General features: G+C 39.3%; 1 protein-coding gene across 3 annotated transcripts in view; it reads right to left on the bottom strand.

Annotated features, from left to right (window-relative positions):
• Positions 1-12,881, bottom strand: part of LOC131693787 (cyclic AMP response element-binding protein A) — a 359,187-nt gene extending 346,306 nt beyond the window's left edge. For all 3 annotated transcript variants that reach the window (XR_009306329.1, XM_058981924.1, XM_058981925.1), the window contains exon 1: positions 11,352-12,881. Coding sequence is in view for 2 of the 3 variants with exons in the window: in XM_058981924.1 (XP_058837907.1) it covers positions 11,352-11,405 (54 nt within the window). In the remaining variant the exon portion in view is untranslated. The remainder of the gene's footprint in view (positions 1-11,351) is intronic.
• Positions 12,882-13,203: the final 322 nt, after the last annotated feature.

The following is a 13,203-nucleotide window of genomic DNA, read 5'->3' as shown; positions in this document are numbered from 1 at the left end:
TGTAAGTTAATCTAAGACAATCCCAGACCAGACTATTTTTGAGAAACTAAAGACTAGTAAGTTTTAAAATTTAAAGTTAGAGTAGTAATGAAAAGGTCATATCATTAACGCGTATTGTTCGAGTCTCCCAACATACTCGGAAATCTGACGAAAATTACAAATTCCTATTCCAAATTCCAAATAAGCCAGTCTTAGAAGCAAATAGAAGGTTCTGCTGTGGACAGACAGATCTTGCTATAATAAAAAAATAAACAACTCAACCACTGCAAAACGCGATACAGTTCCAAACCCACAGCAAACAGCCACAAAAATTCCCAGGAAACTGCATGTAATTCCTAAACAAAGATTGTAACAAGATAACAAGTTTGCATACAAACACAAGCGGAGTGATGCTGGCTTTACCGCACGTTGTAAACAAGTTCGGGGCCATTTGGTCGAAAACACGCCAAAAAAGACGCAATCCACCACCTGTACATTTATAATCTGCATTTGATTTACGGCACTCCTTCTCGTCGGACCAGGAAAGTCCCAGAAAAAACGCCGAAATTTGCGCACATGGCTTACCTTGATGACCGGGGCGGGGTAAACAAAATGTGTCGGTATTACGGTAGTATTTTGTAGAAATTACTGCAATCACCTCCAGCGACGCCGACAACCGCGACGATTCATTCGCGCGGATGAGATGATAAGAAAACGATTATTTTCGCTATTAATGGAGATTCCCGGTACACCAGTACAAACCGAGTGAGTTCAGCATAATACTAGGGCAACGAAATGTTTTCAGTTGTCATCTCACAATTTGTTTGCTGATAAGTATAACCAATCTTATTCCTGCCATGATACGATAAAGCTAGTCGTACGGTACGAATTCGGTTGATGGTGATTAGCTCACTTCCAGGAAGGAAGCAAGTCGAGACGAGATGACTCCCTCTCTCCTCCTTCTCCTCTCGGTTATAAGGTGGAGGGGATGGTGTCGACATGTCTTGTTTTGCTAATTAAATTATGGCCTTTCGGCTGGTACACGCTCTTGACAGACAGACATAGTGCGGTGCCAGGGCTGCTTCCTTCGCGAAAATGAGAAACTTCAGACGCGACAAGTTGGCGGCACAGGTTTTCCAGGAACGCGAACTTTCTGACATACTTCTGCTTTTGTTTGTTAAAAATTGTATTTTTCCTACCAGCGAGCAGTAGGCTGTGCCGCAGATGGTAGCTACACGTAGGGGTGTCTTCCGCGCTGCGTAGGAGTATCTTTGCAATTGTCTATCATCTAATGTGGTCAATGAAGCAAGAATTGCTTCCTCTGATAACGGATGGCAACACAACGGAAACGATTTGTTTAGGTAGGGTAACTGTGCCCTAAGTCACCTCTATTCATTCCACTCATTTGAACACATGAGTTAAAGCAGTGTTTGCTATCTCTATTCATGATGAAAAAAGGAGAAAATTATCCCAAATTAAAGATCTCTATTGTTGTCCTGTACGAAAAGAATCGGCGGCGAAGTCTATTGATGGAACAGAAGGCAAACAACTCCGCAAAGATAAACATAGTACCAAAGCTTTATTGCTTTAAATAAAATCCTAATTATCTTAACGGTTGATCGAATTGATTCATTTTCAGCGTTAATTGGTTTGTATTGCCATCCATCCGTTGCTTGTGATCAAACATCTCTCACCAGTTGCCTATAGTTACGGAAGCCGAGGACTACTTAAATTGGATTCGACACACTGCAAGTCATCGATTTCAATGTCCCACGGTTCTCAGCGGGATAAATGTGAGCTCTTTGCAAGCGTGCCTTTCACCGAGTACCTCTATGCCGCATTAACTATGTAATTAATTATGTTATTTCTTCGGCGAATTACTAAGCTCGTTTCTAATTTGCAATGGTCTTTTTAATTTCCAATTAGAGAAGACTGCGCATCCTAAATATGAGACCGAAAAAGGTTTCTGGTTCGCTTTCCCAAATCCATAAACTCAATTTTACACATAAGTTTTATTATGTATTTAAAGTCTTATTTTAATAACAGTAACATTTTCAAACAGAAAAAAATTATTCAACGAATTGTCTGACTTTAAATTTGATTCCTTTCATAAGGTTTTGGATAGTGTTGTCAATGCATTTTTTGGACGCAGCATTCCAATATTTTTTAACTCTGGCATGGACTTAACTAGTTTATCTTTCCTCTTGAAGATACGTTTCACGATATCCCAGTATTGTTTACTAGAACGAAGCTGTGGATAATTAGGCGGATTGATATCTTCATATACAAAATCTACCTTATTCTCATATAGCCTGTGGTTTTGGTATAATGTGCTGAAGCTAAATCAGGCCAAAGCAATAGTGGAATATTGTGCTTCTTGTATAACAGAAGCATCCTTTTTTGCAAAACTCAGTACAGCAAACATAGGCATTTATGGTTCCCTTAGTGTAGAAAGATCATGACTTTAAGTGCTTGCCACACAAGAAATTTTTTTGCAAATGGATCGACTTCTCGAGATAAATAACATCCTCGCCAATGATCTTCGTACAACATTGTGGCCCTACAAGTGTCCTGGAGTCCTCTTTCACATACGTTTCATCATCCATCGAAATACACGAAGAAGGTAGTTGCAAAATCCGGTTATATAACTTCAGGGCCTGGTTTTGGTCTAGATTTTTGCTCAGCACTTTGTTTTGATATTTTTTGCTTCTTATTTGAGCAACCGAAAAGTCGCAAGGACAGAACATTCTTCGTATAGCCCGTTTCTATTATATATTATAATACAAAAAACCGTACGCAGGAGCATCCGCATATCGCGATGTTCAAGATTAAAGGTCGGCTAAAAAAACTACTTTGTAAGAATCCGATATGTCTTTTCCGGTGTTTATACTAAAGGTTTTTTAACCGAATACGACCCTTACGAAGAAGAGTCCCAGTCTGATTCTTATATGGTTTTTATATTCTAATATATTTGAAACGGGTTTTACGGTCCTTGCAATTTTTATTTTCGGGTGCTCATATGTCATCATGTTGTGATGCTTTTTAATCCTTTGAACCATCCCTACACATGTTCTAGCCTTTCGAGCCAAATCACGAATCTACATCGAGATATTTGGATTGATGAGTTTAACTACCTTTCGGTTCAAATTTGGGTCAGCCGGTCCTGGTTTTCTTCTCTTTTTATTAACAAATTCGGAGAACACTATTCGTATGATGATCTACCATCATACGAATAGTGTTCTCCGAATTTGTTAATAATCGATTTCACAGAAGCGCTTTGCTAAATTATTCATCATGACACCCTTTTCGCGCAGCCATGTGTCCACGATTAGCATTTTTCTCCTTCAGAATTAGCTACATTTCTAAATGAAAATATAACAACCAAACAGTTCATGATTTCATTTTTGACAGATAAACACGTCGAATGCAGGTGAGCACGGATCACTAGCTTTACGTATGTACGAATAGGAGTGTTATAAATGGTTTCAACTTACTTTCGATACACTTATAGTGATAAATGAATCTAAAAATCATGAGTTCAAGAATCTCTTAATTTCTTAATTAGAATTGGCAATAATCCAATCCAGAAAATCTCCGTTATTCTTGAAGAAATCAAAAAATGTCTATATCTTACACGAAGCCCTAATTAACTTAACGGTTCATCGAATTGATTCAGTACAGTGTTAATTGGTTCGTATTGCCAATCGTCAATTGCCATATAACTCACAAGTTGCCAAGTTACGAAAGTCGAGGACAGCTTAAATTGGACTCGATACACTGCAAGTCACATGCTATGACGATTTGTGTTGTTTCGAACGAATTAATTTCATTCTCCCGCGTTTCTCAGCGGGATAAATATGAGTGTGCATTTCACCGAGTACACCGCATCAACTATGCAACTAATGATGTTATTTCTTCGACGAATTACTAAGCTTATTTCCTAATTTGCAACGGTCTCTTTAATTCCAATTAAGTAAGACGTCAAATCCCAAATACAAGATCTACCAACAATACAGTTACCTGAAGTTTAAACTTAAACAAATTAACTGTTAATGATTTCCTACTTGTATTGTTGTTAAGATTAAGAACAGCATGAATAAGAATGGCGCCACAATGCTTCCTTATGGGACTCACTCAGTCAATATGCTTCCGGTGCGACCAAAGCCATGATATACTGAAGCAATAACCTCTGTAGCTGGCACGTCATCTTACTCTTGTTTAGAACAATCTTTTCATTCAGCTCACGACACCAATAATCATATCGAGGACAATCACAAGTACCTAGTTGGCATCCGTCGGATAAGGGTAGCTCGACGGAGAACAACAGAAGCAAGAGTTTCTTTGGTCTGATTTGATGCTGAAGAAGCTAGTTGACCGGGAGCCTTCTGGAAAATGTAAGTCCTACAGTAGAACGTGCAACTGAACGGAAACTGATGATCGGAAACAGCTTCTTCAGGGCGGGCCTCGATTATAGTGTCCCTTTGAGAACGAAGTTGATTGGCGTGAAATCTGATGAGCTTGCTTTCATCTAAAATCATTCTAGAAAAATCATCGCTAAGTATCCCATAAGGATACTAGCGTTTAATCCTGGTCCTGTAATATTAGATCCAGTCAAATGGTTCATTTTTGACCCATCTGTGTAGAAAATTACTGAGCGGAGACTAGGGCCACCATGTTCCCAGGTTGACCGTTCAGTCTCAATAATTTTATAAATAGTTTCAAAGTACGGCATCGCATGCAGCCAGTTTTCATTTGCAATGACGAGGTTATTCATAGACAAATCATTCAGAACCGCAAGATGTCCTGTTAAATCTTCAGATAATAATTGTTTATGACGGCTCATTTTGAATGCACTTTTTTTCCACCTCATGTTGTATCATCTGATGTAGCGGAAGGAATGTCGCATCATTGCATCTAATTTGGATGGAGTACTTCGCACGGCACCGGTATTGGCTCCACAAACAAATCTTCGAAGGTTACCCAGCTTTTTTGAGATGATGTCTCTCTTGTTTTAAGTCATATGCTATTCTTGGTCATATGCTATTCTTGGTTTGTAGAGTATAACCAGTGAATCATACTTAGTATGAGACCCCATGTTTTATCAATTGTTCTACTGCACACCCAAAGAGCACTAGTTGCCTTGTTCAATGCGAGCATTCCAGTTTAATTTTTATCTAGTATCAATCCCAGATACTGTACACCAGAGGACATTTCAATTACTAATCCGTTGAGCAAAAGTGTTGATATGGAATATTTCCTTTTTCGAGTAAGCTCTCCTAATTTACACTACTTCGAAGCGAAGTTTACGCAGATTCCATTCTATTTGAGGTAACATAGTCACACTTTCCCCTCGCGAGGATTACAACATCATCTGCAAATCCAATCCTTCCGTTTCTCTTTTCCGTTATTGATTTCAATAGCTAGTCTATAACTAATGACCACAAAAGGGCGATAGAACTCCGCCTTGAGGGTATCCCTTATTTGTTTGAGTTGATCCAATTTATTGTGCAAATATTAAACCCATGTTTTCACATAGCATTCCGCATCCAACTATGAGATGCACTGTCGAAAGCTCCTTCTATGTCGAGAAAAGCCGAAAGTGAGATTTCTTTTGTTTCAATAGAATTCTCTAGTTTTCCAACCAACATGTATAATGCATCTATTGTTCATATGTTGCTTTGATATGCGAATTAAAATTCACTCAGTGGAGAATTTGTTAAGTACTCAGCTTTAATGTGTAAGTCAATCATTTTTTTTTTTGCCTAAAGGATTTTGGAAGTGACGTATCGCGCTTCCAGGTTTTGGCATAAATATTACCATTGTTTGTCTCCAGCTTGCAGGTATACAGTTTAGTATTAGGCTTGCCATAAAGGTTCTCATCAGGTATGGAATGTTTGCTTCTTTATAGCAGTAATGACAGTATTCCATCCATCTCCGGCGATTTGAAAGGTTCAAATTAATAACTTTTAACAATGCCCTTACGCAATATTTATTATGCGATGACACTCAGCAGTGAGATTATCGAGCGTCATTGTTTGATTACCTTCTAGTTTGGATTACAGAGCAATACGAATTTCAGCGTCTTTGGGTGCGTGTAGGCCTCAAACGATGATCAACAGAGCACGCTGCGACACCAAAATCTTTCGCAAAGCCGAATAACAAATCCTGCATATGCTTGGAAATTGTCGGAGGTTAGCAGAATATTGGCCATACTTTAGACTTTGCTATGCTCTGGCTCGTCCTTCGATTTCTTGAATCTCACATAATTTTCGAAGAGTTCTTCGTGTTCTTGAAGTACTCAATTTGTGTCGAGCTCACGGCCGTCGTGCATAAATGAGCTTCCCAGAAAAAAATCCAGCTGATGGTAAAGCGAATGTCGAACAAGATTCGCCATCAAAGACTTCGACAATGATTTCTTAAAATTTCGAAAGAACTGGTGCAGAAATTTTCACCCGTGATAGATATCTCGAAAGTTCGCCGAGAAAATCCTGCTAAAGTAATCAAATGACATTACTGTTGACAAGTACTTTATGAGGGACTACCGCGTATACATGCCCGCCCACAAATGTAAGATCAACGGTGTGGTCACCGACGCAAGTGTGTCATGCGTGGATCTACTGAGGCACGGGGTTTATTTTTCAAGTATCGCTTGCTGTTTCAAGCATCCCTGGTTGCAGTGAGCGAAAATTTTGTACGGTAATTGCACAGGATAGGACAAAACTGTATGTATCTTCTACCATCGGGTGCCCTTGGTGGGACTGCATTGCCTGATTACGTCTTGTTCGATAAGGTTAGTTTGCCTATTCGGTTATTTGTAACTCGCGTCGCGCATTGCACTAAGTAGAAACTAACGGGTCATTGCAGCAAAAGACCCGGTTCGGAAAGGGCGCAGAAAGTCATTAGGATAACTTTTGCATTGGAAATGCTGAAAAATGTGCCTATTACGGCAAAAGTTCACATGATCTCTTACTATGCCCAGTGTACAAACAGCGCCTGGAGAATCCGAAATGTTCTCTTAAAAGACGCTACGCCGTTCACCACAACAAATCATTATGCTCTCTTGGCACAGGAAAAATTTGGTTCAGACATTCTCTTTATGAGGACACCTGTTACTGTTCTTAAAAACTACAGGTAGATGAAATTTCTTGTAAAAGCAAAAATTTTTCTCTTGAAAACCTGGCAAATATAACAGCTGGACGAAGCGCTGACACAAAGCCGAAGCAAACAGCTACTGGTATTAGGAATTTGAGATGAAATGAGTTTTCAGCGCTTCCAGGCATATCAAAAATCTTTAAAAGAACTCAACATTTTAACCAGAAATTCAACCTAGTGCAGAACCGGTTGGGATCTGATAACTTTGTGTACCTAATTACGAAACTTTTCTAGTACCGAGGAGACTTTAAGTCTCACAGTATGGTATGGGGTTGTCTTCTTGATGATAATCGATCTAGTTTACGATCATTCTTACTGCATTAAGGGCGGTGTGTCCCATTTATGTTTCTACGAAACTGAGGAAATGAGAGATACGTTTTACAAGAATTTTCACATGAAAGTGGCACCCTTATTCTCACTTATTTTATAAAGCAGATCAAGATTTCAGCTTGGCGCCCCTAGCAGATGCCAGTCCGGTCAACCTCTCGCAACGGGCCTGATGGTAGTAGCTATCCAAAAAATGTACAGAGCACTTATCTGACTTAATGGAAGAAAGACAACGTTTTTAATGCTTTTCCTAGTAATTCTTCATATTGATTGTAACAAAAAACTGGGTTTCAGTTCATAGTTGCTAATCCATATGCCCGATCAGATGCCTAAACACGAACATAAACTTGCTGGACCGTATCCAGATATTACTGTATCGCACATCATCGGATTCCGGATAATGTCCTCAAATTTTTGCTTGAGTCTGGTACAGCTTCAATCGTTCTCGGATGAGAACCAAACGATATCATACCTAAGCCTAAACCGCAGACACTAGAAAGAAAGGATCCGGATGGGATTGAACTGAGACAGCCAATAAAGCTTCCAAAAAGTTTTAGAGGCTCATGAAGTAGCAATTTTCTAATTTAACTTTGATTTTGTTTCTTAAAGCCTCAAATTCGGATAGAGTAGTAGAACGACGCCTATGTTATCAGCAAAGCAAAAAGATTAAATACATATTTGAACCGGTATATTAACCCATTACAACCCAGCTATGTTAAAACTTTTGGTAATTTATAAATTAATTTATAAAACTTTCTGAGCCCTCATATTATGCAGAATTAAGCATGGGAAAAGTAAAATAACCACTTTGGAACGTTTTGTTGCGAAAAAAACTAACGTATGAAATTTCATACGCTGGGCTGATAGGATATCAAAAAATCATTACATAGAAAATTCCACTAAAATCTTTATATTCAGCATAAAATCGAATAATATCTTCAACCCTACTAGATCATTCATTTAGCAGCTTTTTTGAATGATTTTAACACTTCTCTCCCCTCTCATGCCGTTTTGTCTCATGATTGGTTCGTTGCATCAAACCATCTTTCCCTCAAACTATGTTATTTTCTTACGAGAAATTACATTAAAAAAGTTCTGGATGGAACCAAGTATGATTTGCTACGTATTAAGCATTTGTTAGCCTTGAATGCATTGATTCAACGTTAAAATCAGCGAGAAAGTTGTGAATTCGGTCCTGGTCCTAAAGAGGAAATAATTTAGCCTTAGGAAAAAAGATATCGGTTAAGCCTAGCGTATGAAATTTCATACCTTGAACTACCAGCAGAATTTTTGTTTCACCGATTTCTTCTATTTTATCTTTCACACCTCTTATGGCCATTCGTTTACAATCCGAAACAAGAATTAGTGATTTAGAAGAGAAAATTAATAAGGGATCATCCATAAATGACGTAGCATTATATGGGGGAGGGGGAGTATTTTTGTGATGATGTGTGACGGCAGGGGGGTAGGGGGTCATGTCATGCTCGTAGCTTTTTAATGGGGAATAACTAACATCGTTTTTTATTTTTTTTTTTAATTTTACGGGGACAAGGGGGGCGGGGAGAATTACCGTCAAGCTACGTAATTACCAGGAGGTATTTAGAGGTTTGTGACGAAATGCTACAATGGGGGAGGAAGTGTTAAAAATCCCCCCGAAAATGCTACATCATTTATGGATCGTCCCTAATATGTATTGCTCATATTTTGGTTTGAATTTTGTCCAACTTTGACATTCGAAAACACAATGGAGTTTTATAAAAAAAGATTATTGAGCATACACATTATAAACTATAGGGTATTAATTAACGTTCACAGAAGACCAGAAGTTTGAAAACACCTTTATTGTATAACAAGTATCATCCTGAAATGTGTTGTTTTTGCTTCAATAGATCGACTTACTTATTCTGTTAAACACAAAATATATTCACTCATGTGAGATACACTTGTAAATTTTCATCCTGAAGCGGGAATAATTACAAAACCTTAACACTACGATAAAACCAATCGCCAGTTGTGCACTGCAATGTGATACACTCGTGAATTTCCGCTGAAAAAAACTTAAAACGCTGCGTTTCACTACCATGATCATGATCCTCCATATAATTTACACTTAAAAATTCATTTCGAAAAAAACACCTTGGCTGCCTCAGCAAAGTGCCTTGCAGAAGTATTTACTACAAATTTGTCGAAAATACCAACTTTCTATACACACTTATTAAAAAAAAAGTTTTATGAAGAAAAATCGTTGTCTCTTAAGCTAATTTCGGTTTTAGATTCGAATTACTTTATACTGATTTCGTTTTTAGAACCGAGTCGCTCTAGGTTCGCTCTGAGCTGTCACTTTTGTATGGATTTTGTAAATATTAGAGCGAACCTAGGGCGACTCTGATCTAAAACCGAATTCAGCATTAGTTTCGCTCTAAAGTTTATAAATCCATGTAAAAATTACAGATTCGAGCGAACCTAGAGCGACTGTGAACTAAACAGCGAAATCAGCATTATTCACAACTCTGTCAACTATCGAGCTGCAACGTTATTAGAATGTTTTCTGCAATCCGACCACCTGGGTGTATTCTCTAGTTGCTTACAATTAGATAAAACATAATGATCAATAAACTTTTCCGATTACAAACTTACCCGTTTATCAACCAAAAGTTTTCTTCTGGCTAATAAAAACGTTTCTCTTCACCAATTACAAACACCAGTAGCGCCCATTTAAATCAAGAATTCAATTTTTATCCAATCATTAGATCCCATACGTTCGACAAAAATAGCAGACACTCCCTTAAATAATAGCATAATTTGCTAATGCACAAAAAACTTGGAATAAAATGAGCTCAATAACCCTACATTACATCCATGCTCAGTTTGCTAAAATTTTCTATTTTCTCTTCCTACCAAACGAATGTCCTACAACAGCAGCGCTCAATAATTGTGACGTAACAATAAATGAGGAAAACCAAAAACTGCCCCACATTTCACTATCTATAAAACCAAAATATTCACTGTTTAGCACCGTAATTTTAAAATGTGGCTTTTTCTTTCCTACGCTTGTGGATGTTTTCGCAACCAAAAATCTCATGGCAAGCTTCGATGGTTACCATCAGTATAGCATAGAAATTGAAATTAACTAATGACCACACCAGATGTATGTCTTTGCACCTCATTCTTACACCCGATTTGATCCAATTACTGTTATAGATAACTCATTACAGCTACGATTATACCTATAGAAACTTTGGGCCACGATAAGATTATCTTCGGCTGTATAAATACCCCTAAATGCTTATCTCAACAAGCCATTACATCTTTGGCCGTGGTTTCCCGTCGACCGTACTATATATCAACTGATAAAAGCGGCTACCCACGTGCTTCACTATTGCAGACTATTAATAATGGTCAGTCAGTACCAAGCCGTCGGCATTTCCAGGCACTCGGCACTGTACACTGGTAACGAGCTATGTACACTGATAAGATTTAAAATCCTACAAGTGGCCAAATTACTCGGCACGCCGGCCGGCCCGCTTCAAACTAGTGTCGAAATCTCTCGAATGAGGAGAAATTTTTCTTTCGGTAACCAACTGTTGATTAACATTTAGGTTTCCTTTCTTCCGGGTCTCGGGGCTGAGCAGAGAACACCGCGAAACAATCCGCCGGAGAAGTGATGAAGTAGCAAATTTCAATTTTGTTTTTTAGACCAACCAATTCGTAGATTGCATCAACTGATGGGCTTGATGAGTGGCACTTTTCAGACATTGCACCGGTTTGAGTGCAAGGCGGTCGATAACAAGACGAGAAAAAAAAAACAGTGCCATTAGTGACGCACTGGCAACATATGGAAGCAATTTTCATGGCCGGCAGCTAGTTTTATGGCACTTATAAAACCGACTCACCGCATCGAGATCTGTGTCCCAGAGCTCCTTCAGGTCCCCGTCGTCGAAATCCATATTTAAGTAATCCAGCTTGCAGGCTTTTTCGGGCGGCCACCGAGGGGCTCGTCACTGGTCGCACACACGGAATACGAACGAAACTAGGTTGGTCGGAAAATCCACACCACTTACTGTTGCACTAGCGATTTAGCTTCTAATCGGTTGTTCCTCCACCGTTCACTGCGATTCACGACGGCAATTTGATTTACCGCTCGAGCCGAAATTGGATAATTTTCCACTCTTTCTTTTACAAGCACTTTTCTCTCGGTACTATCCGTACACCACACTCGGATTTTGGTACCGAATCGATTTCTGTTTCGGTGCAGCAAGAAATCCCAAACTTACTTTCAAACCAAAGTGTGGAAAACGAAACTAAACCACTACTAATTAGCTCTAATTATTTTCTTTCCGTTTTATTTTCACTATATTTTTTGATATTAAATCACCCTCGAGGCGGTTACTATATGGTTTGCTTTCTCAACCGTGCCGTGCACATGGATAAGTCGTTATTATCTGATAAATCTGCAATACTTTTCGGCGACCAGTTCGGTCCCCATAAACAGGTTTCTCGGCTGTCCTTTTTCTTTGGATTGCTGAAACAGCATCAACTTATCACTCGTCGTCAAGTGTTTCGAAATATTCATACAATCAAAGCAAACGGTGTGTACTAGGCAACCACTTGTTGATACGCGAAAAATCCAACCGGGTGAGACGCGAGCGTGTTCTCTCGATGCACTCTTTCAGTGTTCAGATGAATCGCACTCACGCACGGAACACTTGTTGCTTCCGCCAGCCGCACAATCTGCTTGGGGCTCGCGTGTTCCAATTTCGGCCACACAAAAAAAAACTTCACGCACCACTCACAATCCACTACTCGTAATTCGCTCTAACAGATTGGTTATCAGAGGAAGCGTGCGGCTTACAAGCGGCCTTTCTCAACCGGTTCTTATATATTTCCGAACGTTTTCGTCTAGTTTCCTTCCCAAAAATCACCATCAGTAGAAACGGGGTTCAGGTTCAAATTTCCAAACATCGCCTGCAAAGATTGCTCTACTCTATCAATCGCTCAACGATGGGAGAAACAATAGAACAGATGCACGGCGAGGGAACAGAATAAAAGTTTAATGAACTACCGCGAGCAGCATGGGGGGAGGAAATTAATTACACACTCTACACTTTCTTCTTCTAGTCTTCTCCCATTTTTTTTTCGGGCCGGACGTCTCGTTTTGAAACGTTGAATTCTTATGGCAATCGCTCCACAGTGACCGAACCGGTTACCGGATCAGCTACACAATCACAACAAGCAAACAAAAAACACAATCAATCCAGCGGAGCAAGTAGGCGGCGGCGGCGCCAATCAATCAAAAGCTTCAAAGAACAATCGGAGATTTCGTTCTACAAATAAAAAAGCTTTCTCCAGCACACAAAACTTTTGCTTTTCAAGTGTACCGAAAGGCACCACTAAACGCTGCAACTTTCAAACTTGAACTAAAGTCGGCTCCGCTCGACGGGCTTGGCTTATGCGACGGCATCGGCAAACGAGCAGACAGACCGCTGGCTCAACCAAAGCAACTCACACGAATGAGATGGAATTAGCGACGCGCGAGAAATGAATGGGAATGGAAAGCTTTTTTTTCTCCCACCGGCTCGGTCTTGGCAGCGAATGGATAGACGAGTGGCATGGAGCGTGTAGCGGTGAATGGTAAAAAATAGGACATTTTTTGTTGATTTTTATCCAAGAACAATTTTGAATCATGTTTAGAGAAAAATAAACTCATTTTTCGGGGGTAACTTTTAAATTCACTTTATAAACAAA

The sequence above is a fragment of the Topomyia yanbarensis genome, chromosome 3, assembly GCF_030247195.1.
Source record: "Topomyia yanbarensis strain Yona2022 chromosome 3, ASM3024719v1, whole genome shotgun sequence".
In the NCBI taxonomy this organism is placed as follows: domain Eukaryota; kingdom Metazoa; phylum Arthropoda; class Insecta; order Diptera; family Culicidae; genus Topomyia; species Topomyia yanbarensis.
The sequence above is the reverse complement of the archived record's forward strand: the minus strand, read 5'-3'. Positions and strand labels throughout refer to the sequence as shown.